A 22,521-nucleotide genomic window follows, 5' to 3' on the forward strand; every position below is an offset into this window, starting at 1 on the left:
CAACATTTCTCTCTGCAGAAAAGTATTGTCCAGCGTGGCCGGTGGCTGGTAAGAGAAACTGTGGCACGTGGCCCCTGACTACCGCAGGCTAGGTTCTCTACTGCCTCTGGCTCCTGCTCTTGAGTAGAGGAAGGTTGGCATGTCCATCCTCCAGATGCTGCCATCTTCTTACCCGTCTCTTTTCCCTCTTCCAGAGGATTTCACCATCCGTCTGTGGCTCACAGAGACCCTGAGACCCGGCCTGGCCACGGACACCAGCGTCTCCCCACTCGCTACCCTTCAGGGTCACACTGCTGGAGTTACCTGCTGTGCTTTCAGTCCTGACGGGTGCTACCTTGCCACTGGAGGCAAAGACCGGGTAAGGCTGTAATACTGATGTGGGCTTTAGAGGGCCTGTGGGTTTCCTGTGCAGCCTGTTGGAGGTTTCTTCCCTGAAAAATAGCTTCCCTGCTGTGGCTAATTGTCCCCCACAATGTTCAGCAACTACAGCAAAATATGGAGTGAGTGTGAGGCGTGCATTTGGTTCAGGCAGGGCAGTTAGAGGCCAGCAGGGCTGACCAGGGTATGAGAATATGTCCCAGGATCCTTTGCGGTGGGCAGGTGTTCCTTGGCAGTCGGTTGACATGGAGAGCCTTTTGGTGTGAAAAAACTGCTCCTCCGGGGAAGGGGACAAGAGATGGCTGCTCTGCTTAAGAAATATCAAGGGGCCAGTGTTACCTCTAAGCTGAATTAGTTGACTTAGCTCAGTTTTGTAGTCTCCAGCTCAGACATTTTTGTCTTAGCTCAGGAAGGAGGGCTCCAGAGCCAGCTAATTTATGCAGTAGCCAAATCACAACTTTAATGCCAGTAGCTCACAAAGTAGAATTTTTGCTCACAAGACTCCACAGCCTAGAGGGAGCATTGCAGGGGGCAGCTTTCAGATTCTCTGACTTTGTAAGATCCAGGAATGCTGTGGTTAGAGTGCCAGACTGGGACTGGAGAGGCATGGGTTCGAATCCCCATTCCACCAGGAAGCCACTGTCTTAGACAAAACAGTCAGTGGTTTAGAAAAGGGTGTACATTTTGCATGTCTCTTAATAATCAGGGGAGCAACAGTAAGGTTCCGAAAAACACGAACAGGGAAAATTCCCATCTTGCGAAGAGTCACTTTCTTCTTCAATAGCAATGCTGGCAGATTTGAAGACGCAAAAGACAGAATAACTCTTTGGAGGTGGCCGTTGTACGTTCAAAGCTTCTACCTCATTAAGATCGATGTCAGAGTATTTCAATTGAAGGACAGAGGCAAGATGTCTCTTAACTTGAGAAAGGGTTAGCCAGCTGGGGACGAAGCCATATCTGCCCTTAATTGTTAGGGCAACTCTCCAAGGTTGGTAGACTAGTTGAGAAAGCCACTGTCACTGTCCGAGAGGTTGAGATGAGGAGTGGGGAAACCAGTTGCCCATTTGTTTACTTTCATTTGTCATCTGCCTTCCTTGTTGAGACCTGAAGCAGGTAAATAGTACATGAAGAACAGTACAAGAACGACCATCAAGGCAATAACAGCAAATGCTTCCGCTCTGTTCTCAGGCCTTGTTTCTCTGGGACGTGAGGGACCCCTCCCGGAAGACCCCCTTCCTCTGGCGCTCCCTGCCTTTCTGCCACCAAGACTGGATCTCCACCTGTGCCTGGGCAGGCCCCATGTTGGTGCGTTCGGGTGATCCACGTTGGTGGGCTCTCGTGCGGGGGAGAGGGGGAGAATTCCAGGAGCAGGGGAGGGACCGGACGAGCTCACAGCCCTGACCAGTGGGTAGAATCGCCCACTTCCTTGCCCACCTGTCAGTTGGCGCGCCGGCCTGAGCACCGGGTGTCACAGCGGGAATTGCTCCTGGTGAGTCAAGCAAGCCGGACCCTTTCAAAATGCCTCCAGTGACTCTCCCGCTTCCTGCCCTTTTCCGGCCACCCTGCCTGTTGTTTTATGCAGCCGCTACGCCTGGGGGCGTGGAACTCTGTGGGAAGTCGGACGGCTGAGCTGCTCAAAAGCACTGATCCCTTGAGACTCCCCAAGGAGTCCCTGAGGTGGGTGGTGGGGGAGAGGGCCCTCTGCAGCCTCATTCTTAACTTCCTGTCCGGTTTTGCCACTCTCCAAACAGCTGTCTGGTTCCAACGACTGCACCGTTTGCCTCTGGGATCCCCAGACTGGCAAACGCCTCCGGGTGTTCCTGGGTCACCAGAGCCCCGTCTGCGGGGTTACAAGTGAGGTAAGGCAGCCCTCTGGGGGTTCTTGATGAGAGAGGGTGCAACTGTCATGCTTTCGTACCCCAGATTGGCCTCGGAGCGCTTTCCTCTTCCTGCAAATCTCTTGGGCTTGGGCACTTGGGCGGGTTCCAAAGCAAAGGTTTGGGAGGGGGAGAAGGTACTGAGACTCATTTCTGCATGTAGGTGGTGTGATTTGGATGGTTTGAAATGGCTTTTGAGTACCTTAAAGTTTTTTGGCTCTGAGAAATGCCATCACTTTCACTACATCCCGTAAACTCCTCCTAGCCTCTGCTGGCAGACTTCCCTGGCCTCTGCGCCCTGCCTTCTGTTAGGTCCCCCCGGACACTGTGAATCAGAGGCTCTCCCAGCTCCTTGAACCACAGATGGGTTTCTGGAACAAAACATCTAAATTTCTTGGTAGGCAGATTTTTGCAAAAGTTCTTTAATCGGCACAGCTGTTTTAGAGCAGTTTTCTTTGGTGCCCAGGACATTCGGCGCGTGTTATGCTCATCGTCATCGCAAACATGCCTGTCCCTTGTCTCACTGTTACCGCAGAACGATCATGTGATCTCCGTGGATAGGGAAGGGATGCTGGTGGCGTGGGACCTCCGGGGAGTGGAGAAAACTCGGTTCCTGGCTCATCCGGGTCGAGCCAACCACTGTGCCGGCTTCAGGGATCCAAGTAAGAATAACTTGCTCAGGCTGCTTTGGAAATCTGGAAAGGGGGAAATGGGCTCTGATACTGCTGCCCCCATCACTTGACCTTGTCGTGCAAATAAATCTCAGGGTGTGCTGATATTTGGATGTGTTCAGCTTAAGGTGTTCACATGGCTGATCAGCATAAAGATCCACTTGAACAACAGAAAAACCTCTTTAGTTTGCCAGCCACTGAGTTCAGGTCACGCACACAGCTTTTGCAAGACCTTAAATCTGAGCAATTTAACTTTATATACAGCATTTCTGTCCCAGCTTTTGGCCCAGTTAGGACCACCAGGGCAGCAGTTTAAGAAGACTTGAACCTGCAGCCCTACTGAGGATATGCTAAGGTGCTGGTCTCAGTTGCTGTTGAGTTTGTGATTGTGACATCCTCCTTATTGGGGAAGACTGGTTTCCCTTTAAAAGTTCTCTTTATTTAGTTTAACAGGGTAGAATCTGCTGCCACCAGGAAATTTTAAGGATTTCCAAACCTTTATGCTTTTAATTTTACTCTTACTGGTTTGTTAGACCGAGTTCAAGGCTTACGAGGAACCATGTGGTCCTGCGAAGTATTTTTTTCAGAGCTGGTATACTTGAATGAAAGAGGATTTATTGAAATAAAACTTAAATAATAGGGTAGTACAATGTAACTAGTAATGGGTAAATACTGAACAAATGCTTTGGTATCACACACAATCTTCTCTCTCTCTGACAGGGGACTTTTCATGTAACTTTGTAACACTTGTTTATCTCAATGCCATATACATGTACTGTTTCACTCCAGTCTGTTAAGACACACAGACTTTCCTATCACTTTTCTTCACTTAAACTTTACTTTTTCCTAGACATTCAGCTTTTAGATTTCTTTCCGTTTTCACTGAACCACCTCAGCTGTCAGCTTAACTGCTTCAACACAGAACTCACTAACTACTAACTGCACATCAACTGTCAACATCTAACTGAAACTACTGACTGACTCACATACTCATCCACTCAGATTCATTTCCAAAACCCCTCCCCCTCTCTGTCAACCACCAATCATTGCCTCTTTCAACCACTCTAGTCTATCTACCACAGCCATGCAACCAAACTTTTAAAGACACACACACAGAAACAAGGAATCGTTACAGTGATGCTTCGGTGGAATCAGCCTGCAGAGTTGCGGGGAGCTGCCTTGTATAGTGCGCCTGTAGCTGCACAAATGTTTGGAACCATTTACCTTAATTTACAATCTTTTCTAAACATGATACTAAAAGAAAAGTGGCCGTCAAGTCACAAAATGCCTGATATATAATACCTGTTGTGAGTTACATTCATGGACAAGTTAAGAAGATTATCACAGGATTGTTGTTGTCAGGATGAAATGGAGGAGAACGATGCACATCGTTTTGGGTCTCCATTGGGGAGAGGGACAGAATATAGATGAAGTAAATAAAATTACCTAAAGCAAGGACGGGAAATCAGATTTTTGAAGTGGGGAGGAATTGCCTCTAAAGTGGGGATTGTCCATGGGGCTAGTCTCCTCTGTCTCCTCTCTCCTGCTATCTCCCAGTGTGAAATCTTCCTCACTCTCCTTTCAGCAGGGGAAAAAGCATTCATCTTGGCTGCTGCCGGCTCTGATGGGACCGTGAACCTTTGGAAGCCCCTGACGGTAAGAGAGGCGGCGGGGGGGTGGGGGGGTTGGTGCTGCATTGGTGCTGCGTTCCTCTTGTGGCTCATTGTTGGTTTAAACAGGGTTTTTTATTTTGGTTGATTTCCCACAAGCGCTGCTCCGCGCTCATGCCTCCCTTTTGCCCCGATGGTACATGTCAATTTCACACAAGCTGCTGCGCGGCCGCATTTTGCCTCGCAGGGAAAATATCATGAAGCTGCGGGGCAAAATGCGGTCGCGCAGCAGCTTGTGTGAAATTGACACGTGCCATCGGGCCAAAGAGAAGAGTGAGCGCGGAGTAGCGCTTGTGGGAAATCACTCTTTGTTTTCCTTTCAAGCTGCTATTACCATTGTTAAAAACACTTTCAAAGTTGAGGGGAGGGGACAGAGCTGCAATTGAATTAAAAATACTTAATTCATCTGTTGATAGAAACCTTATGTATTTCAAACTTTGTGTATTCTCTCTGGGGGTAAATTTTTATAACCCCCCCCCCCCCCCAACAAAAAAAATCAAGAGGCTGTCATTCATTATACAGGTTAGCCGAAACAGAATTACGTTCAATTTCATGCCTTAACAAGAGATGCAAACCCCTTCAGTTAAAGAAGCACACTAATTATTTATTTATTTATTATTTTGATTTATACCCGGCCTTCCCCGCAAGCAGGCTCAGGGGTACAGCCTAGCCAAACTTAAATTATTTTCTATCCCATTGGTTTCAGATTTGTGTAGCTGCTGCACTCTGCTGCTGAAGTTAACGGGACTGAAAAGAGCTTAGCTTTTGGCTGGATCTTTTGGATCTGTTCCATTAGCAGAAATGTTTTAATCCGACAATTGCTGGAAGCAGAGTAGGGAAGGATGTATGCTTGTTTTCTCAGAGCAGGTGTACTACCGTTCCCAAAAAGGAGCCCTATTCTCAGCCCTTGCATAATAGATATTATCTCTGAGGATATTTTTTTCTCCTTGTCGGCTGTGTGGAGCCATTAAAGTGCTGGACAAGACAAGAGTAGCAACGATGCCCTTCCTTAGCTGGTTTTTCCCCTCGCCTTGCCCCAAACTCTGCACCCAGAGATATGCAGGTGCATCATGGTGTCGCCCTCTTCTTCCAATTGACAGATGGAGCAACCCCAAGTCCTTTTTGGGCACTCGGCTGCTGTTTGCGGTGCTGCTGCTGTTTCTCCCACGTCTTCCTCTTTCCTGACGATAGCTAAAGACAAAACAGCCCGGCTGTGGGCCCTTCAGAAGAGAGATGGTTAGTACCTGTGTCGCTTACACAAAATCCCCTTCTGAATTCACAAGAATGCCAAAGCTCAGCTTTCCTAGCAAATGGTCCCAGGTTCAATTACTGGCATCTCCACTCCAGATTTCGGGTGTCAGGGCTGGGGGAAGTTCTCTGCCTGAGACTGGAGCCGCTGCCAATCAAAGAAGACACTGGGGTGGATGACCTAAAGGGCAGGCTGGGTTAGAATCCTCGTCACATGATCAAATGTGAGCAGACGGGGGGGGGGCTAGAGGGCATGTAGGTGGACCAAGAAGGGCACTAGGGGGCGTGTAGGGGGACCGAGGGACACCGGAATCTTAGACAATCTTCTGCCGAAGCATACAGCTTGGCTTCTTTAATTGAATTACCTGGAGGAATTCTGCAGTATTTGCTTACAGTCCGTTAGACTTGGTTCTGCTTATTATTGTGGCCTTCTATGTTGTGCAGAAGCAGTTGGAAAGTGCTTAGTTTTCTGAACCGTGCCACAGAATAGTCTCCCTTCCGTTCTTTAAAATAAAAGTTTCCTCTTCATCCGGTGGTATCCATGCCATAGAACCCGGCTCTCTTCTCTTCAAGGGAATAGTTGGTGTTCGAGACTGTTGTATCAGCGCGTCTGTCTGCCGTTGGCAGTTAGGCCTGTCAGCCATTGGTAATGGTGCCTGCCTGTAGACTGTTTCGGTCCTCTGGCTTTGGTACCAGGCAACTTGTTAAACGAATAAAGCAGGTATTTCGAGTCGGGGAACTTAGGATTCCCCACCCACCCACCCTCCGTTAGCCACACACTGCGGTCTATTAGGTCCCACCCTCTTTAGTCTTCTAAAACTCCCTAGGCTCCGCCCCTCGCCCATCCCAGGCTCTGTCCACAGGCCATGTGCTTTTAAAATCACACACGGATAAACTTGACAGTTGCTCGATCCCCGGCAGGTGGCGTCAAAGTCCTCCCGCAGCCTTGTGGGGTCATCACAGCCGTGGCCTGGTCCCCAACGGGGGAGTTTGCTGTGTCCGGTGGGGAACGGGGAGAGCTGACGCTGTGGCAGGAAGGCAAGGTGGTGGCAACAGCAAAGGTAACTTGGTGCACCAGGCGAGGGCGGTAGTGAGGGCTCCCTCTGGTGTGTGAATGGAAGAGAAGCAGGCTGCAGGGAGCAGGTGGGACGACACCCGATGCCTGCCAACAGATGAGCACAGTCTGGTATCTGAGCAAGGGTTGAGTCCCAGTGGCACCTGAAAGGCCAACAAGATCTCCAGGGCGTAAGCGTTTGAGAGTCAGAGCGCCCTTCATCACATACCAGTGCTTTGGCTCTCAAGATTCGCCATCTTTTAATATATAAGTTGTATGGTTTTATATTGATTGACATATGTTGTTAGCCGCCCTAAGCCTGCCGAATGGTGGGGTGGGCGGGATATAAATGTAAATATAAATAAAAATAAATAAAAAAGGCTTCCACCTTGGTCTTCTAAAGTGCTACCTGGACTCAAATCTTGCTCTTGTACTGCAAACCAACACACCTGTTATCTGTGTTAATCCAAAGCAAAAGTCCAAAACCAAAAACCCACTGGAAATAACCTCTTCCAGCATCAGTCAGTCAAAATGCGGCAATGTGCAGCAATGTGCAGCCCTTCCAGATTCTCCAGAACTCTTTACCAGGCTGGATGTTAAGCAAGAAATGTTGGGGAATGGGAGCAGGGTAGAATGCTAAGCAGATTTGCAAAGATGAAACGGTGCCCGGTGGAGGAGCTCTCAGGTTATATACCTCTGGAACAAAACACAAAAATGGAAGCATCTGTAAAAACTCGTAGTTGGATCAGATGTATTCAGTTGCTCTCCTCGAGTGTCCCCGGGCTGGGTGATACACTGAGTAAGGCAGTGCTTTGTCCAGAATTCTGTTCTCTCCACCTTCCAGGTTGGCTCTTGCTGCATCACCGCCTTGGCCTTCACCTCCTCCCACACGGTCCTTGTAGCCGCCGGTGGAATCAGCCTCTGGAACATAAACCCCAGTGGATGCGGAGACGGGACAGTTGGGTAAGGCCAGGCAGAGCAGCCCCCGCGTCCTGGTAGTCACCCTTTCTCGGACTTAGGGAAAGCGGGAGTCTGAGGGATCCAGTTCCCACCCCTGAAGGCTTCGATTCCCTCAGCCCTAGAACCTGCTTTGGCGTGAGAGAGCTGAGCCTCGGGAGAAAAGAGATAAGTGAAGGGAAAGAGTCTCTCTTTGCAGAGCTCCTCGTGGCCATCCACCAGGGAGAAGACGTTGATGGGGACGTTCTTCTCTGAACAGTGATCATTCGTGGAACCTAGACGTTTTCCGCACAAATGGGTCTCCCCGCTCCTGCGTCTGTATTCCTCCGCTGCTTTCTCTCGTTTCCGCAGAGGTATTGGCAGTCCGAGGAGCAAAAACGCCGTTTGCTCCCTCTTGTGGCGCAGCAAGGGAATTTCCAGAAACCGGGAAGTCTTGATGCTGCACCGCAAAAGAGGACAAACTGCGTTTTTGCTCCTCGGACTGCAAATACCTCTGCGGAAATGAGTGAAAGAGTCAGAGTAATACAAATGCAGGAGCGGGGAAACCCGTTAGTCTGGAAAACATTCAAGTCTCAAAAGATGGTCACTTTTTAAAATAAATTATGAGACAAACCATTTCAGTGGCGCCTGCAGTAGTGAAACAGAACCTCCGTGTTCAGGAACAGTGTACCCTTCTAATTGGGTGTAAACAGGGGAGGGCTATACATCCCCTTGCTTATGAGCATTCCCTGAAGCATCTGGTTGACCACAGCTGGAACCAGAATGCTCAACCCGACTGCTCCAAGTCAGCCCGGGGGATCTTTCACACAGCCAGCTCAAGGGAGAGGACTCTTTGGTCAAAAGGGGATGACTTCCGGCACCCACGGGGACCACTTATAATTCATCTTTGTGGCACTCTTCAAGGCCTGCCACATACTCCCAACCACTGCAGCATATCTTATCTTTGGCACTAAGTTTATCTTTCTCTTTCACACACACACACACACCCCGTTGCTCAGTTTGGCGCACAGGCAGCTTCTCCAGTCGGCAGCGAAGCCTTCGGTGCTCTGCGCTTGGACGCCCCATCCGGGTGGATCTGTAGTCCTAGGTCTGGCCGACGGAGCCTTTTTGCTGCTCGACCCCAAAGCCAAGGATTTCTGGAACAGCAAGTGAGTGGGAGAGAAGGGGCTCTCGGGGGAAGAGGGGGTTGGGAAATAGCCTGCTTCACTGTTCTTCCTTCTCACTCCCCCAGGAGCAGAGAGGAGTTGTGGGAGTTTGGTGACGAGGAGTACTTTGACGTCTCTGCATCCGAGGAGGGCATCCTTCGTCTCTGGTTCTCCACGGATACACTTAGCTTGTTCAAAATGGTGAGCAGCTGCTGCAGCCGGAAGCCAGGGGTCCCCCCAAACTCCGAAATTGCCGCAGGCTCTTACACACATCAGGTTCCTTCTGCCTCCTGAGCCTGTTCCTGCAGCTGTCGGCCAGATCAAAGCCCTCCCACACGTGAAGCCGCCTTGCCCTGAACCAGACCCTTGGCCCATCCAAGTCCGTATATGGTCTTCCCAGACTGGCAGCGGCTTTCCGAGGTCTCAGGCAGAGGCCTTTCGCATCACCTACCGCCTGGTCCTTTTAACCGGAGACGCTGGGGGATTGAAGCCGGGACCTTCTGCATGATGGGCCGAAGCTCTGCCACCGAGCCGCAGCTGCTTTCCAAGAACTGGGATGGAGCCAGCCAGCTTTTTTCCCTCTTCATCCCAGCCCACGGCACAAGTGGCATTTCCCCATACTCACCCCATTGATCCCCAGCATACCCTTTTTGGGTGGTCAAAAGGGGGACGGTCTCCCTATTTCACCAGCAGGAAAACCGGTTGGGTCCCTTTTCCGGCCAGTCCCTGCCTCCCATTTCCAGGAATTCTGCTTATCTAAAGCAGATCCTAAAGTGAGCTTCCTGCGGTGAAGCAGTTGCCAAAGTCGGATTTCATCTGTCAGTGGTGCTCGGCTGAACAAGAGCTGCATGGGGAGGAGGTGGCCTGATCTCCTTTCCTCACCAGACTTGCACCCCCTCCTCTTTTTGTATCGTAGAAGATTATCGAGTCGGGGAAGATGGCACACGAGTGGAAGACGGAGGTCATACAGTGGGAACAAAAAAGGCCATCGGTCTGGGTCACCGTGGCTCGGCTGGTCAAGGGTGAGGCCAGGGCGAGATCTTTTCTGTCTGGGGACATGAGCCCTGAATGGCTCCTAGGGGAGAGGGCGCGTCTGCTCAGACAGCTTCCAGGTTCCTTTTGAAATGCGAGTTCGCCCCGCCCAGCAGGAACATAATAGGCCACACCCAACAGCAGAAACTCATTAGGACTGGCTACATTAGGGGTGTGTGGCCTAACATGCAAAGGAGTTCCTGCTACAAAAAAGCCCTGGGTTTTGACAACAAACAAGGTAAACAGAATAAGAAGCAAAAGGTGGGTGTGGCTGGATAACCACACTTCTGGTAACATCGGGGAGTGGCCTAATATGCTAATGAGCTGTGCTGTCAGGGGTGTGGCCTAATATGCTTATGAGTTTCTGCTGTTGGGTGTGGTCTATTATGCTAATGAGTTCCTGCTGGGCTTTTTCTACAAAAAGAGCCCTGTGAGTTTCTATTCATGGTGGAGACACGCCAGACACTGTTGTTGTTTTTTTAAGACTCCCAGAGAAGTCTGCCTTTGGGAGTGAACACGTGCACTTTTAAAACCTGGGAGCTAGATACGTGCTTCTCCTGACATGATTCAGGAACTTGGTCCTACAGCTGTGAAGTCATTAGGAAGCATATCCAGGAGATGGATTATTTGAGTACATGTTTTTGTGCCAGCAGGGCTTGTTCTTCCTTATCTTTTGCAACCCTTCCATTAGTCTGTCCCAAATTACTTTAGTGCTTTTTTAATTGATTTGGCTAAAACCCCACCCGTTATGAGTGGTGGATTAACAAGGACCCCCTTTTCCAGAGCGTTTGTGTGACTGTTCTTTAGGGAAGATTGGTACGTTGGTGCATTTTTTATTGGAATGCCCCCTGTATGCCACACCCAGGAACCAATTCTTAAAGTACAATTTGGACCAGTGTTCCCTCTAAGATGAGTTAGTGTGAGCTAGCTCACAGTTTTTTAGCCTCCAGCTCACACATTTTTTGTATCAGCTCAGGAAGGATGGCTCCAGAGCAAAACGATTTATGCAGCAGCCAAATCGCTTGCTCACAACTTTAATGTCAGTAGCTCACAGAGTAGAATTTTTGTTCACAAGACTCCACATCTTAGAGGGAACATTGATTTGGACAATATTTCCTTTTAAACCCACTATAAGATAATCTCACTCCCTTTTATCCGATAGATCTCCTAATATTATCCTCACTGTCACTAAATTTTCTGTATTGTTTGGGTATGAAATCTCGACGATGACGTTTATCAGAGGGGGAGGGTGCATGACCTCTCGAGAGATTTGGTCAAAAGAGCTTTAATCAGAGGAGAGGAATACGTGCTCCGACCTGGACGGCCCATGCTCTCCTGATCTCGTCAGTGGCTACGCAGAGGCAGGCAATGGCCAACCCACCTCTGTTTGTCTCTTTCCTTGAAAGCCCTGTTGGGTCGCTATAAGTCGGCTGTGACTTGACAGTAGTTTCCACCGCCAGATACGCAGTCGGGTTCTTAAGTGGGAGGCTGGCTGTCAGTTTCGCACCAGCCCTGTGTAGGACTGCAGGGGGTGACTGGCATTGCATGCGCTGTTGGCTGGTTACGGGGCAGATCCAGATGAAGGGCACGGGCGGGAAAGAAAGAAGTGGGCAGAAGGTGACATCAGTAATGCTTGTCTCCTTTTACAACAGATAAGTTCTTGTTCTTCGCGGACACTGAAGGAGCCCTGTGGACTCAGACCCGGCAGCAGCAGGAGGGAGCGGAGAACCCCGACTCCCAGTGGGTGCTTGACAGGCAGCAGAGGAGAAAGGTGAGGGGGAAGCAGCTGTGCTGGATGGGATAAAGGGACCCAGGATGGGGATTGGAGCATATTTTGAATCCTTGACTGCTTTGGGGCGTGGTCCCCTTATGGAAACCTCGCCTGGACTTCACTGAGACTGCTGATGGGGGTTAGGACATATGTGCCAGGCTGCATCTTCAGTTTTCACTGGTACCTGACTTTGCTGTTTCGGTACCTAGATCCCGATGCTTGTTCCACATATTTTTGATGGGCTAAAGCTGTCCTCAGGGCCTTTTGCATTCACCTTGCAAACTTAAGTGTTTCTGAACATGCCTTTCTGTATTTTAAAGTGTGGGACTTCCTTCACCAGGGTACCACAAGTGGGACCAAGCCATCTTTTATCTTTTTTTTAAAATGGTCTCTGTGCCCATCCAGCATATTACTTGCCTATTTGTAGCCATTTCAGCCTTGTGTCTATTGTTTTCTTAGATTCACAACAACAAAATTACAGCTCTCCATATCCTTGGAGACAAGATTGTAACAGCATCCCATGACCGGGATGTGAAAATCTGGGAGAGCAGCACAATGAAGCTGGTAAGTGACCCCAAGGGGGACCAGCCCCTTTATCACTGCACAGGTTGCATTTTTAGAGTATCCCCACCAGTGCAACATAGGATTGCGGTTTCCAGGGTTCTTTGTAGGAAGTTACACATAGGGGTGTGCAATACACACACACACACACACACACACACATATATATATATATATATGGGATTTAAACTTTAAATGCTTACCGAGTTATGCCATTGTGGCAGCAGTCTCTTTAAATGTCGTCTAGCCATGCCCAAATAAAAGCCGAATAATATCAGCTTTTATTCAGGCATGGCTATTTAGGTAGCCAAATACAGAGCTTTGATCTGTATTCAGCTCAGTATATACCAAGTGCACACCCCTAGTTATATATAATGCAATCCTTTAGGTTTGCCCTTTACCCACCTCTCCTCTGTACCAACTATGCCTGGGGGCTACCTCAGGAGGACCAAGCCATCTTGTCCTATGGCTGTCGTGGAAGGACAGCCCATTTACCTTGTGTGTCCATCCTTGCTCTCTCCCTGTTTACTTTCACCCAAGATCTGGTCTGTACCACTTCAGTCTGCAGCAGGGCATACTCATACAGTGTCCATTTAAAAAAAAAACACCCTGCCTATAGAAACTAGCACATCAAGAAAACTAGGTTACAAGTCTCTTCCCTCTGCTACTGAGTTTTCTATACAGATAGAATTGTTGTAATGGAGGAAATTCACTTCTGTACGACCCCGCCATCACCTGCAACGGTGGCTAACACTAAGTCCTGTTCAGATCCAGGTTTTATCATCTGGCCACATTCTCTTCCCTCAGTCTTGCCCCTGTCCTTATCCCGCATATCAATTTGTTTTGTCTGGGCTACAGCTGGGTCAGTTCCGATGCCACGCCCCCATCTCCCACCTTGAACCTTGTCCTCTGTTGGACCCACCTCTCTTCCTCATGGGCGACACCCTGGGCAACATCTACTTCCTGGAGTGGAGCAGCCTCAGCGGTTGAGAGGGAGGAAGAGACGCTCCAGCTTTATCTGCCTCGCATGAGCTACAATTCCGGCTGACGACTGCATTCCGGAGCCAGCCATTCCGTGCTTCCAAGTTGGAAGGGTGAACGTAAAACACATTCAAGTCCTGCATCTTGGTTGATTTGGTGGTGCGTTTTGTGTTGGGGCCAAACAGCTCGAGAACAAAGATGAGATGAATAAAGTTAATATGCTGAAAGCAGCAGTGGTGGAAATGTTTGGTCTCCGACTGCTGCAGTTCTTAGTGTCGGGTTTGTGCCTCGTTGTTCTCCTGCCTGTGGCCTGCCTTGGTTTAGCTTGTGTGGAGAGTAGAATGGCACTGTAGGAAACTGATGTGCTAGTGACCGATTATATGAATGGGGTTGCCTTGCAGTCAAAATGCAATAAAGTCTACAGCAATCGATGGGCAGATCTTAACTAAACCTTGCATTTTTGCAGGGCTTTTTTGTAGTTGTTCTCCCTGATAATTAGTACTGGCACCTTGGAAGATGGGAAACTGGCAGAACTCTGTGCAGCCTTATCAGTACCAACACTTTTTATTTTAACCAGGTTTTAAAATAATATTGCCCCAATGCAGGAAAATTCAGGACATAACAAGCAAGAGAAAAAGAGAAGACCTTCCAGTCTTTTTGAAATAAGTCTCCTCATCTGCCCTCACACACACACCACAGGGCCCATTTCTGACAGCCAGCTGCTAGCAGGAGTCCAATTCTAAGTCCAGCAGCTTAGATCACGTTTTACTGAAGCAGCAATTTGTGGCATTTTTAACCCACCTTCCCCCCCAATGAGGACTTCAGGTGCTCTCTTAAACTGTGTCAGAGGAACGTCAATCAGCAGCAAGGGGTTGATCCTTTTAAGTCTCCCTCTAGCTGAAGGCACTCAAAAAGGCGGGAAAAGAATCTGTCTTCCTTCCGTCAGTCTTCACCTGCCCGCTCTCACCAGAGCTGAGTAAAATTGAAGTGCACCTTGAGGAGATACCTCATCCGCACCTGCTGCGGGTCATAGACGATGAATTCATTGTAGTTCAGGGTGTAGCCGTGGGGGTTTACCACACCTGTCTCCCCGACTGGACCCATAGGAACAACAGCCTCATGCCTGCCCATGAAGGAAAGAGGGGAAAAACATATCACACAATTAGGGTTGCCAGCCCCCCCCCATGGTTTGTCAGGGGTCCCCCGCTTTTGGGGAGCTTCTACCTGCCGCCGCAGGGGGAAGCCCCGCCTCCAAGCCCCAACACCCACCGCCACTCCCCTCCCTCCTCACTTGAGAGAGAAGATGGAGAGGGGTGGCTGCAGGCCACACACCCAATCTCATCGGGCGCGCGGAAACGCCAGCTGCCTACAGTTAAAGGGGCCCCTTTAACTGCAGGGAGCCGGCGCACTGGAAGAACAGGCGGGTGGGGCGGGTAAATATCCCCAATGTGACATCATCACTTCGGAGATGCCCCACCCCCTCGGACAACGCCCCCCCCCCCAAAGTCCCCCGCTGGGGGGGAAGATGGCACTTGGCAACCCTATAAACAATGCTTGAGGCAGCTCTCAAAGTAAAAACAATACAAAGTAATACAAAGTAAAAACAATACACCATAAGAATTATCAGTCAGGGGCATTACAAACTTCCAGGAGTCTAAAACGCCAGCTCAAAACAGCCCTCAGGGTAGACGCGGAGGGAACCCCTCGCTTAAAAGCCTAGGTGGAAATAGAACGTTTTGGCCTAATGCTCGAAGGACAGTTAAGGGAGGCAACAGATGAGCCTCAAGGGAAAGGTCGTTTCAAGGACAAGGTGCCAGCAAGGAAAAGGCCCTGTTTGGTTGGCATCTGTCTCACCTCACAGGCAGGGGCAGAAAGAGCAGGATTTATGGCACAAACGTTCTTCACGAGGGCCACAAGTATGAACACGGCTAAGGTGCATCAGTTCATCTGTTCCTTCTCTTATAACCAGAGTGCTAAAATTGTGAGCGTTCTCTTGCATTCATGCTGTGTGTTTTTGCTGTGAACTCACTGTCTCTCTTCAGTGACAGAAAGTGGCGGTAGTGGTTTAGCTGTGCAACAGTAATGTTTAATAACGAGACAGAAAAGAGGGGTGCAGAAGCAGGCGGCTTTTGCCACATACCACGTATCTCCCCTCAACACACAAAATGTATGCCTATACGGTCTATATCAAGCAGTGTACAGGGCGTCTCCTTCACAGCACTGTGCTCAGTCTCCATTAGCAAATGAAACGAAAAGCCCAAGGCACTCCTGGCACAGTGGAAATCTTGCTCAATCCCTACTTTGGCCTCCAGATCTAAGCATTGTTTAGGTTACATCTGATTTCTCGAGAAGTAGAAACAGTTGCATTTTAAAACTTGATATAGTCGCAGCAGTTCCCCCCGCCCCTCCCAAATGCTGCTCCTTCCCGGGAAAACTCACAGAGTGGTGCTGTTGGCCGGGGCCAGCTTGCCGAGCCCTTTGGTGCTGTGCTTGTGGGGCGGCAAATTCACGGCTTCGGGATTTGCCTCCAGCAGTTCGTTGCATTCGCCCAGAGCCACCTGCAAGGGGGACAGAAGGCGAGTGCGGATTTCACGAGCGTAAGGCCCTCGAACACCTTAAGCTGAACACGTGAACGGTGTCTGGGCAATTATCGTAATTCATGGGGCAACGGGAGGGAGGTGGAGACAGGAAAACTGTGCAGGCCAGAAGACGACAGCTAGATTGGAGGTGGGCGTGTCCATGAGCCACTGTGACTCTTCCCCCCCCCCCCAGAAGCTCGGGAAGGGCAGCGGGTCTCACCTCTGAAAGCAAGAGTAGGCCAATGTCTCTCTCACGGGTGGCGAAACAGTAATTGGCGCTCTTAGAGGACATGTCAGCAAAATAGATCCTTTTCCCAAACTGGGGAAATAGAGAGAGAGACATGGCCATGAAGACGGGGACAGCCGCAGTGTGAACAGATCCAAGAGCAGGGGAATGTGGGAGACTCACCATGTAGCCTGTGACGGGAGCCTCGGGTGGTGCCACTCGCAACCCCTGGCTCAAAATCCCGGCCCAGTTTCCCAGGCGGGATCCGTGCCACAGCAGCATCCTGAAGGGGGAAGGAAGGACCGGAGATGACACGTCCAAGTATAGGCCTTTTCCTACCTTCTGCTCCACCCATTCAAACATGGAAGCTGCCTCATACTGAATCAGACCACCAGTCCATCAAGGTCAGTCTTGTCTACTCAGACCAGCAGTGGCTCTCAGTTCTTCGGTTGAGGTCTTCCACATCACCTACCCCCTGGTCCTTGTACCTGGAGATGCCGGGGATTGAACCTGGGACCTTCTGCATGCCAAGCAGAGGCTCTTCCCCCTGAGCCACAGCCCCGCCCCACTCACCGGTTGGGCAGGTCAGAGCGGAAGGCGGAACTGCCCTTGTCCAGCACGAAGGCCTCCAGGAGGGTCATTGTGTAATCCATGTGGGTCGGGGCATGGGTGGACAGCAGGTATCGCTCTAATACCTGAGAAGCAGAGAGAATTGAAGCCACGGAGTGGGACCCACTCCCCAAAAGGTCTTTCCGAGCAAGGGCAGGGTCCCCCCTCCTTGCTCGCAACCCACCCGGAAGTTCAGGGCGTCCCGCTCCAAGGGCTGCAGTTGGCAGCTCAGTCTGCAGTAGCTCTGGTCCAGCGGGTGCTCCAGGGCCAGTTGCTGTGACTGCACCAGCTTGATGGCGATGCAGATCTCACCCAGGGCCTCGGGGGGCAAAAGCAAGCGAATGACAAACCAGCCTCCGCTGCCAGGAACCCCAAACTGAGAGTCCAGAGGGGAGGAGAATCCCCCCTTCAGCCAGTCTGGGGCCACAGGCTCACTTTGCAGTCTCAAGTTACTACCATCCACAGGCCTTAATGGGTTAAAAAAAACCACCAATATTTTTAATAAGGGGTGACGGCTGTTAGATGTGAAGCAACTGTGCCTCAGAACATAGGAAAAGTGGCCTTTCTTTTAACCCCAAATAACAGGCGACTGTCCACATAAGGAAAGAGCTGCCGCACGGAACAGTAGCTGTGAATTCCACCATCTTTCATTGAAGAAATAAATCCCCAACAAGTTATCTTAAAACGATACTATTTTGCAGGGCCTAGGTTCTTCACCCCACAAAAAAATGTCTATCATTTGTATGAGAATAGAGCCCCCCCCAGCTCTCAGGGAGGGTGGTCTACCTGCAAGAGAGGCTTCATAGGCTCCGACCCACTCCCCTATCCCCCACTGGTGGCCACCCTGGTCTGCAGGCCAAGACTCCATTAGGTATGAGAGCAGAGGCTGGTATAGAATTTGGCAAACTGATGGTGTGTAAGCGTGCCTAACCCTAGTGGTACAGGGGTGGAGAGATGATGAGTCACTGCAAAACAGCAAACACTGAGCTAGAAACTACAAAATCTCCCTGCCAAACCCAAACGTTCTCCTCATCTTATTGCTCAAGGTGGAACATGAATAACTTTGGAAACGATCCCCTGACAAAGCGAACTGTGAAAAGCGTAGGGATCCACAAGTACTAAATAAATATTTTTTCACCTTGCACCTGTTTTGCTACATTTTTTCCTCCAAAGAAGTAACACTCAGAGATGACGCTAATTCTTAAGGGTGTTTAAAGCCAGTCAACACTTCTTCTGACATTTGGACTGCCGTAGCACTCGCTGCACTGCCCAGAAATTGCAGTGAAGGTGAGATGGAGGCTTGACTGCGAGACAGTAGCACAAAGACCATCCACACTGCACAGAGATTGTTCTGCTGTTCCACAATAAATCAGTTTCAGGAAAGACGGGGAACGGAACAGGGTCAGAACAGAAGAACATATCATTTTTTAGTACATTATCTTGACCACAGTTATAACTGGGTGTTTGAATCATGGTGCTTGTGCCCAGAGGTGGAAGAACCGGCAAGACTCAAGAACTTGTAAACATTTTTTTAAAAAATTGTTGAAGAGGTTCCAGAACTATGATATTCTATCTAATAGAATATTCTATCTAATAGAATATTCTATCTAATAGAATATTCTATCTAATAGAATCCGGTGCATTCCCCACCCCACCACCCCAAAAAAGCCCTGCTTGTGCCCCATTCGAGTGTGTGGAACCGTCCTTGGTATCAGAGATTCTTTTGTATTTTGTGACCGTGGTGTACAGCTTTTATACTCTATTACTGTGGTACTTGGGTCGGGTCCATCCAGCTTTTCTGCTGCTGAAAAAGGAAAAGGGGAGTCACTTTTGGCCAATAAAAAAAGGCTGTGCTGGGGATGGACAAGGCCCAAATGGACAAAAGCCAGACAGGATAGGAATTGGAATGGAGCAACAAGTGGGAAGAGAGGGCAATTGGGTGAGATTGAGGCTAAATGAGGTGTTTCCCCTGACACAAGTCAGGCTGTGGGCCTGTGTTCTTTTCTTACAGACAGACATGAAGTCGGGAACTAATGTTCTCATGCACTTTGGTGGCTGAGTCAGCAGGGGGATTTAATAGGGTTGCTAACCTCCAGGTGGTGCCTGGAGGTCTCCTAGAATTACCACTGATCGCCAGATGACAGAGATGAATTCCTCTGGAGAAAACGGAAGGTTCAGAGGGCAATATCTAATATCATAGATTCTAGGTGAAATCCCTCCCCAAATTCCTGGCTCCACAGACACTTCTCCCAAATGTCCAGGAATTTCCTGGGCTGGAGATGGCAACCATTGAGTTCAGCATGCAGGGAGGAGGGAATTCAGCATTCTTTCATTCTTTCCTGTGTCATTTCCCCAAGCTGAAGGTCTCTCCCACACAAGCTGTGTTCCCAAGCCAAATCGGGGCCCAGCACACTTGGGAATGTCAGATATCCAAGAACTGTCTGGGCTGGTCCTTTTATTGTCTGTAAAAAGAACACCGGTTGGGAAAGCCCCAGCTGAGCTTGGGGCAGAGGTACTGCCTGGTTTAGCCCTCTAGATATTTGGGTATATCATTGATAAATAGTGTTACACATTAAACACTATTTGTTGGCACACAACCTTGAAAAATGCACTTGTTTTCCAAGAAAAATTCAACACCAAGAAACAGAAAATAGGGCAAAAATAAAGACCTGCGGGTTTGATTCACCCAAGGGAGACATGAAATTGAAAAGAGGATTTCTGGACTGATAGAGCCGAGATGAGAAATCCAAAATCAGCCTTATATCAAAGTTCTCTATGGCCACCATTCCACCCCAACCCTTGCCCCTTATTTCTTCTTATTGCCCCTCCTGTCCAGTGACCTCTGCTCTACCACCCTTGGCTACCTGAACATTTCCAGTCACACCCATCCATTCACATTTACTACCTCCTACACTGGGAACTCCCTTCCAGAATTCATACAAAGTTCCACTTCTGCTTCCTTGAGACCCAATTGCCTGCATACCCTTTGGCTTCCTTCCTTCACCTTCATTCCCGGCTACTGCTTCTTTCTCTTTGCTTCTCTCCTTTCCCCAATTGTCTGCTGCATATTTTATAAGTTCCTTGGGGGCAGGGACCCGTCTGTTTATTGTCCATGAAGCTCTGTAAGGTGCCATAGATGGCAGGCAGGTCTTCTGCTCTTGACAATTCCCACTGTTCCCCATCAGAGCTTCAAAGGTCAGTGGCGGGGGGATCGGGGGGGGATGCATTGGCATCATGCTCCAGCATGTAAGGTCCTTTCCAGCAGAACACAACAACAGAAGTGACGTGCTGCCAGGCGTGATGCTCTAGAATTTGGATGTCATGACATTGGAGTGATGCTCTAGAGATTCGCACAAAATTCTACATTAGAGTTCTGGCAAATCCCAGAGTGTCGCCCCCAACATCATGATGTCACTTTTGGTTTTTCACACAGCGGTGCACCTGTCCCCACCCTCCCGGTCTTCTCAGTGGGTTTCCAGGCCTCAACCCTAAGTCCCTCTATAATATTGAGTAGGCTGCATAAGCAGTAAGCAATTATAATGACCATTCCAGCCCCTAGGGATGCCAGCTGGCCTGGAGGAAAAAAATTGTTCTATCCCTTTGATAGAGCTTTAATTTACCTCCAGGCAATGAAAAGTTTCAGCTAACCCAACCTTAATTGTCAACATAATGTGTCATACTAGCTGGAATTCTTTGTTTTGTCTAACTTTTTACAATGTTAATTTCTGTAAAATAAAGTGGTTTGAAGCCGTAAAAGCTTATCTACAATGAATTTGCAGGTCTTTAAAATGTTGCAGCGCTCTTTTGTTATGTTGGCTGTGATGGAGTAACATTGCTTCAGCAATGACAGTTGTCAGAGTTACACGCAATAGAAAGAAAGGAAATACGCCTTATGTAATTAACTATTCAACGGTGTAAAAAGACAAACCAGCTACTGGGCTACATATAATTCTTCATCAGGCCCGATGGAAAACCACTTGCAAATTCTTAGCCATTCATTGTTAGAGTTGCCAATAGGCCTGGAGAAAATGTCCTGGCCCTTAATGTGTGGCAAGTCCAATGTTCCCTCTAAGCTGTGGAGTCTTGTGAGCAAAAATTCTACTCTGTGAGCTCCTGGCATTAAAGTTGTGAGCGAGCGATTTGGCTCCTGCATAAATTAGCTTGCTCTGGAGCCCTCCTTCCTGAGCTAAGGCAAAAATGTGTGAGCAGGAGGCTAAAAAACTGTGAGCCAGCTCACACTAACTCAGCTTAGAGGGACCACTGGTGGCAACAGGCAGGGAGGTAAATAAAATCCCATTTAGACTCTATTAATAGGGTAGTAGGACTCCCCCCCCACACCTCTTTACGGCAGACTTCCTGTTTATGACAGAGTTTATGATCACCAGGTGAAGCTTTCCCCATCCTTGCATTTACCTGCTGGAAAAAGCTTAACTTTCCGGGTTTCTGTTTACTCCTAGGCACAGAAAGCCTAGCAGGGGAAAGGTTGGCCGGCCCCAGCTGAGAGAAAGGGCAGCTACAGACACAGATATGCATAGGGGCTGTAGCCCATCCACAAAGGGTCCTCCCTCCGACTTCAAAGAACCTCCGTGTGCCAGGGCGGGTGACCGAGAGGTGTCATGACCTTAGCTCTTCCGGTCTGCCTATATTGCCCTTTCTATTTACCAAAGAAATGACATACATTTGACCTCTTGGGCAAGTCCTTCAGGGTGATGGACAGCATCCAACAGGTTGTGTATAACCCCATCCGGTTAATTTGTGTTTATCTGTGTCTGGAGCAGAGCCCTCAATTGCAGGAGGAAATGGGGTTCCTATACATAATGTCCCACCCTGCCGAAATCTGTAGCTCATCCTATCAAGGTGAATATCACTCCATCTCAAAACCAACCTGCAGTTTAAAGATGGAGTGCTTGTGGAGCTGGAGGTTCCATATAACTTTAACCAGTTCCATCCAGGCATTCAGCTGGCCAGGTACCTACTAGAAGCTTACAGTCAGTGGCACAAAGAGGAGGAGGAGGAGACTGGATTTATACCCCGCCCTTCACTCGGAGTCTCAGAGCGGGTTACAAACTCCTTTCCCTCCCCCTCCCCACAACAGACACCCCATGAGGTAGGCGGGGGCTGAGAGAGCTCTTGACAGAAACTGCTTCTGAGAGAACAGCTCTGACAGAACTACGGCTTGCCCAAGGTCATCCAGCAGCTGCAAGTGGAGGAGTGGGGAATCAAACCCAGTTCTCCGGGATAAGAGTCTGCGCACTTAACCACTACACCAATCTGCCTCTCCCCTGGTGATTTCTCTCTCCTGTTGCTTAGCCCCAGCACCTGGTTGATTGATTGATTGATTGATTTGGCCATGTGGGGATGGAGGTGCCCCAGCATCTGCTCCTCGTTCTGAGTGCTGACTTTCGACACTGGAAGAACGAAAGACCTGCGTCAGTTTCGTGTCCTGTTCGGAATCCGTTAGTTGAATTGGGCGAGGAGGGGGTGGAGACGGAACAAGCGAAGCGGATCCGAACAGAGTTACCGCTTTGGATGGGGTTTTGTCAGAGGAGCTCTTTTGTTTCATGGGAATGTCGAGCATTTCAGCACAGATCGGTTGGCATCGAAATGGCCCATTGACGGGAGACCACCGTACAGCCGTCGATCCCGATGCAGGGGTCGACATGGAGGTGTGTTCAGAAGTCTCTTGTGACGATGCCATTGGCGAAAGAGCCACTTCCAGTAGAGCCACAGGAAGTCTAGCCGCTCGAATCCTCGTTTGCGGA

At 49.4% G+C, this 22,521-nt stretch overlaps 3 protein-coding genes across 3 annotated transcripts in view; 2 read left to right on the forward strand and 1 right to left on the reverse strand.

The window, feature by feature from the left end:
- The window catches only part of LOC107116170 (telomerase protein component 1-like), a 62,151-nt gene extending 48,398 nt beyond the window's left edge, over positions 1-13,753 (forward strand). The window contains 14 exon segments of the mRNA XM_015418042.1: positions 195-358; positions 1,567-1,683; positions 2,130-2,237; positions 2,791-2,917; positions 4,512-4,582; positions 5,697-5,832; positions 6,766-6,905; positions 7,743-7,861; positions 8,854-9,003; positions 9,087-9,201; positions 9,917-10,022; positions 11,685-11,803; positions 12,263-12,367; positions 13,223-13,753. Of these exon segments, the coding sequence (XP_015273528.1) occupies positions 195-358; positions 1,567-1,683; positions 2,130-2,237; positions 2,791-2,917; positions 4,512-4,582; positions 5,697-5,832; positions 6,766-6,905; positions 7,743-7,861; positions 8,854-9,003; positions 9,087-9,201; positions 9,917-10,022; positions 11,685-11,803; positions 12,263-12,367; positions 13,223-13,354 (1,709 nt within the window). The 3' untranslated portion in view covers positions 13,355-13,753.
- Positions 13,754-14,192: 439 nt separating this feature from the next.
- LOC107116179 (poly [ADP-ribose] polymerase 2-like) lies at positions 14,193-16,223 on the reverse strand. Its single transcript, XM_015418053.1, has 3 exons — positions 16,145-16,223; positions 15,785-15,903; positions 14,193-14,468 (listed from the first exon to the last, which is right to left on the reverse strand). The coding sequence occupies exons 1-3, from the start codon at positions 16,214-16,216 to the stop codon at positions 14,309-14,311; spliced, it is 351 nt and encodes a 116-aa protein (XP_015273539.1). The 5' UTR covers positions 16,217-16,223; the 3' UTR covers positions 14,193-14,308.
- A 6,103-nt stretch (positions 16,224-22,326) lies between these two features.
- LOC107116171 (telomerase protein component 1-like) overlaps positions 22,327-22,521 on the forward strand; it is an 86,250-nt gene continuing 86,055 nt past the window's right edge. Inside the window, exon 1 of the mRNA XM_015418043.1 lies at positions 22,327-22,425. Within this exon, the coding sequence (XP_015273529.1) occupies positions 22,327-22,425 (99 nt within the window). The remainder of the gene's footprint in view (positions 22,426-22,521) is intronic.

This window comes from Gekko japonicus, unplaced genomic scaffold (genome assembly GCF_001447785.1).
Source record: "Gekko japonicus isolate JY-2015 unplaced genomic scaffold, Gekko_japonicus_V1.1 scaffold1305, whole genome shotgun sequence".
Classification (NCBI taxonomy): Eukaryota; Metazoa; Chordata; class Lepidosauria; order Squamata; family Gekkonidae; genus Gekko; species Gekko japonicus.

Coding starts and splice junctions, on each gene's coding strand:
- LOC107116179 (XM_015418053.1), bottom strand. CDS start 16,216: ATGTCCTCTAAGAGCGCCAATTACTGTTTCGCCACCCGTGAGAGAGAC. Junction 15,904..16,144: donor GCCTACTCTTGCTTTCAGAG/GTGAGACCCGCT, acceptor TCCCCCTTGCAG/GTGGCTCTGGGCGAATGCAA. Junction 14,469..15,784: donor CCGGCCAACAGCACCACTCT/GTGAGTTTTCCC, acceptor CTTCATGGGCAG/GCATGAGGCTGTTGTTCCTA.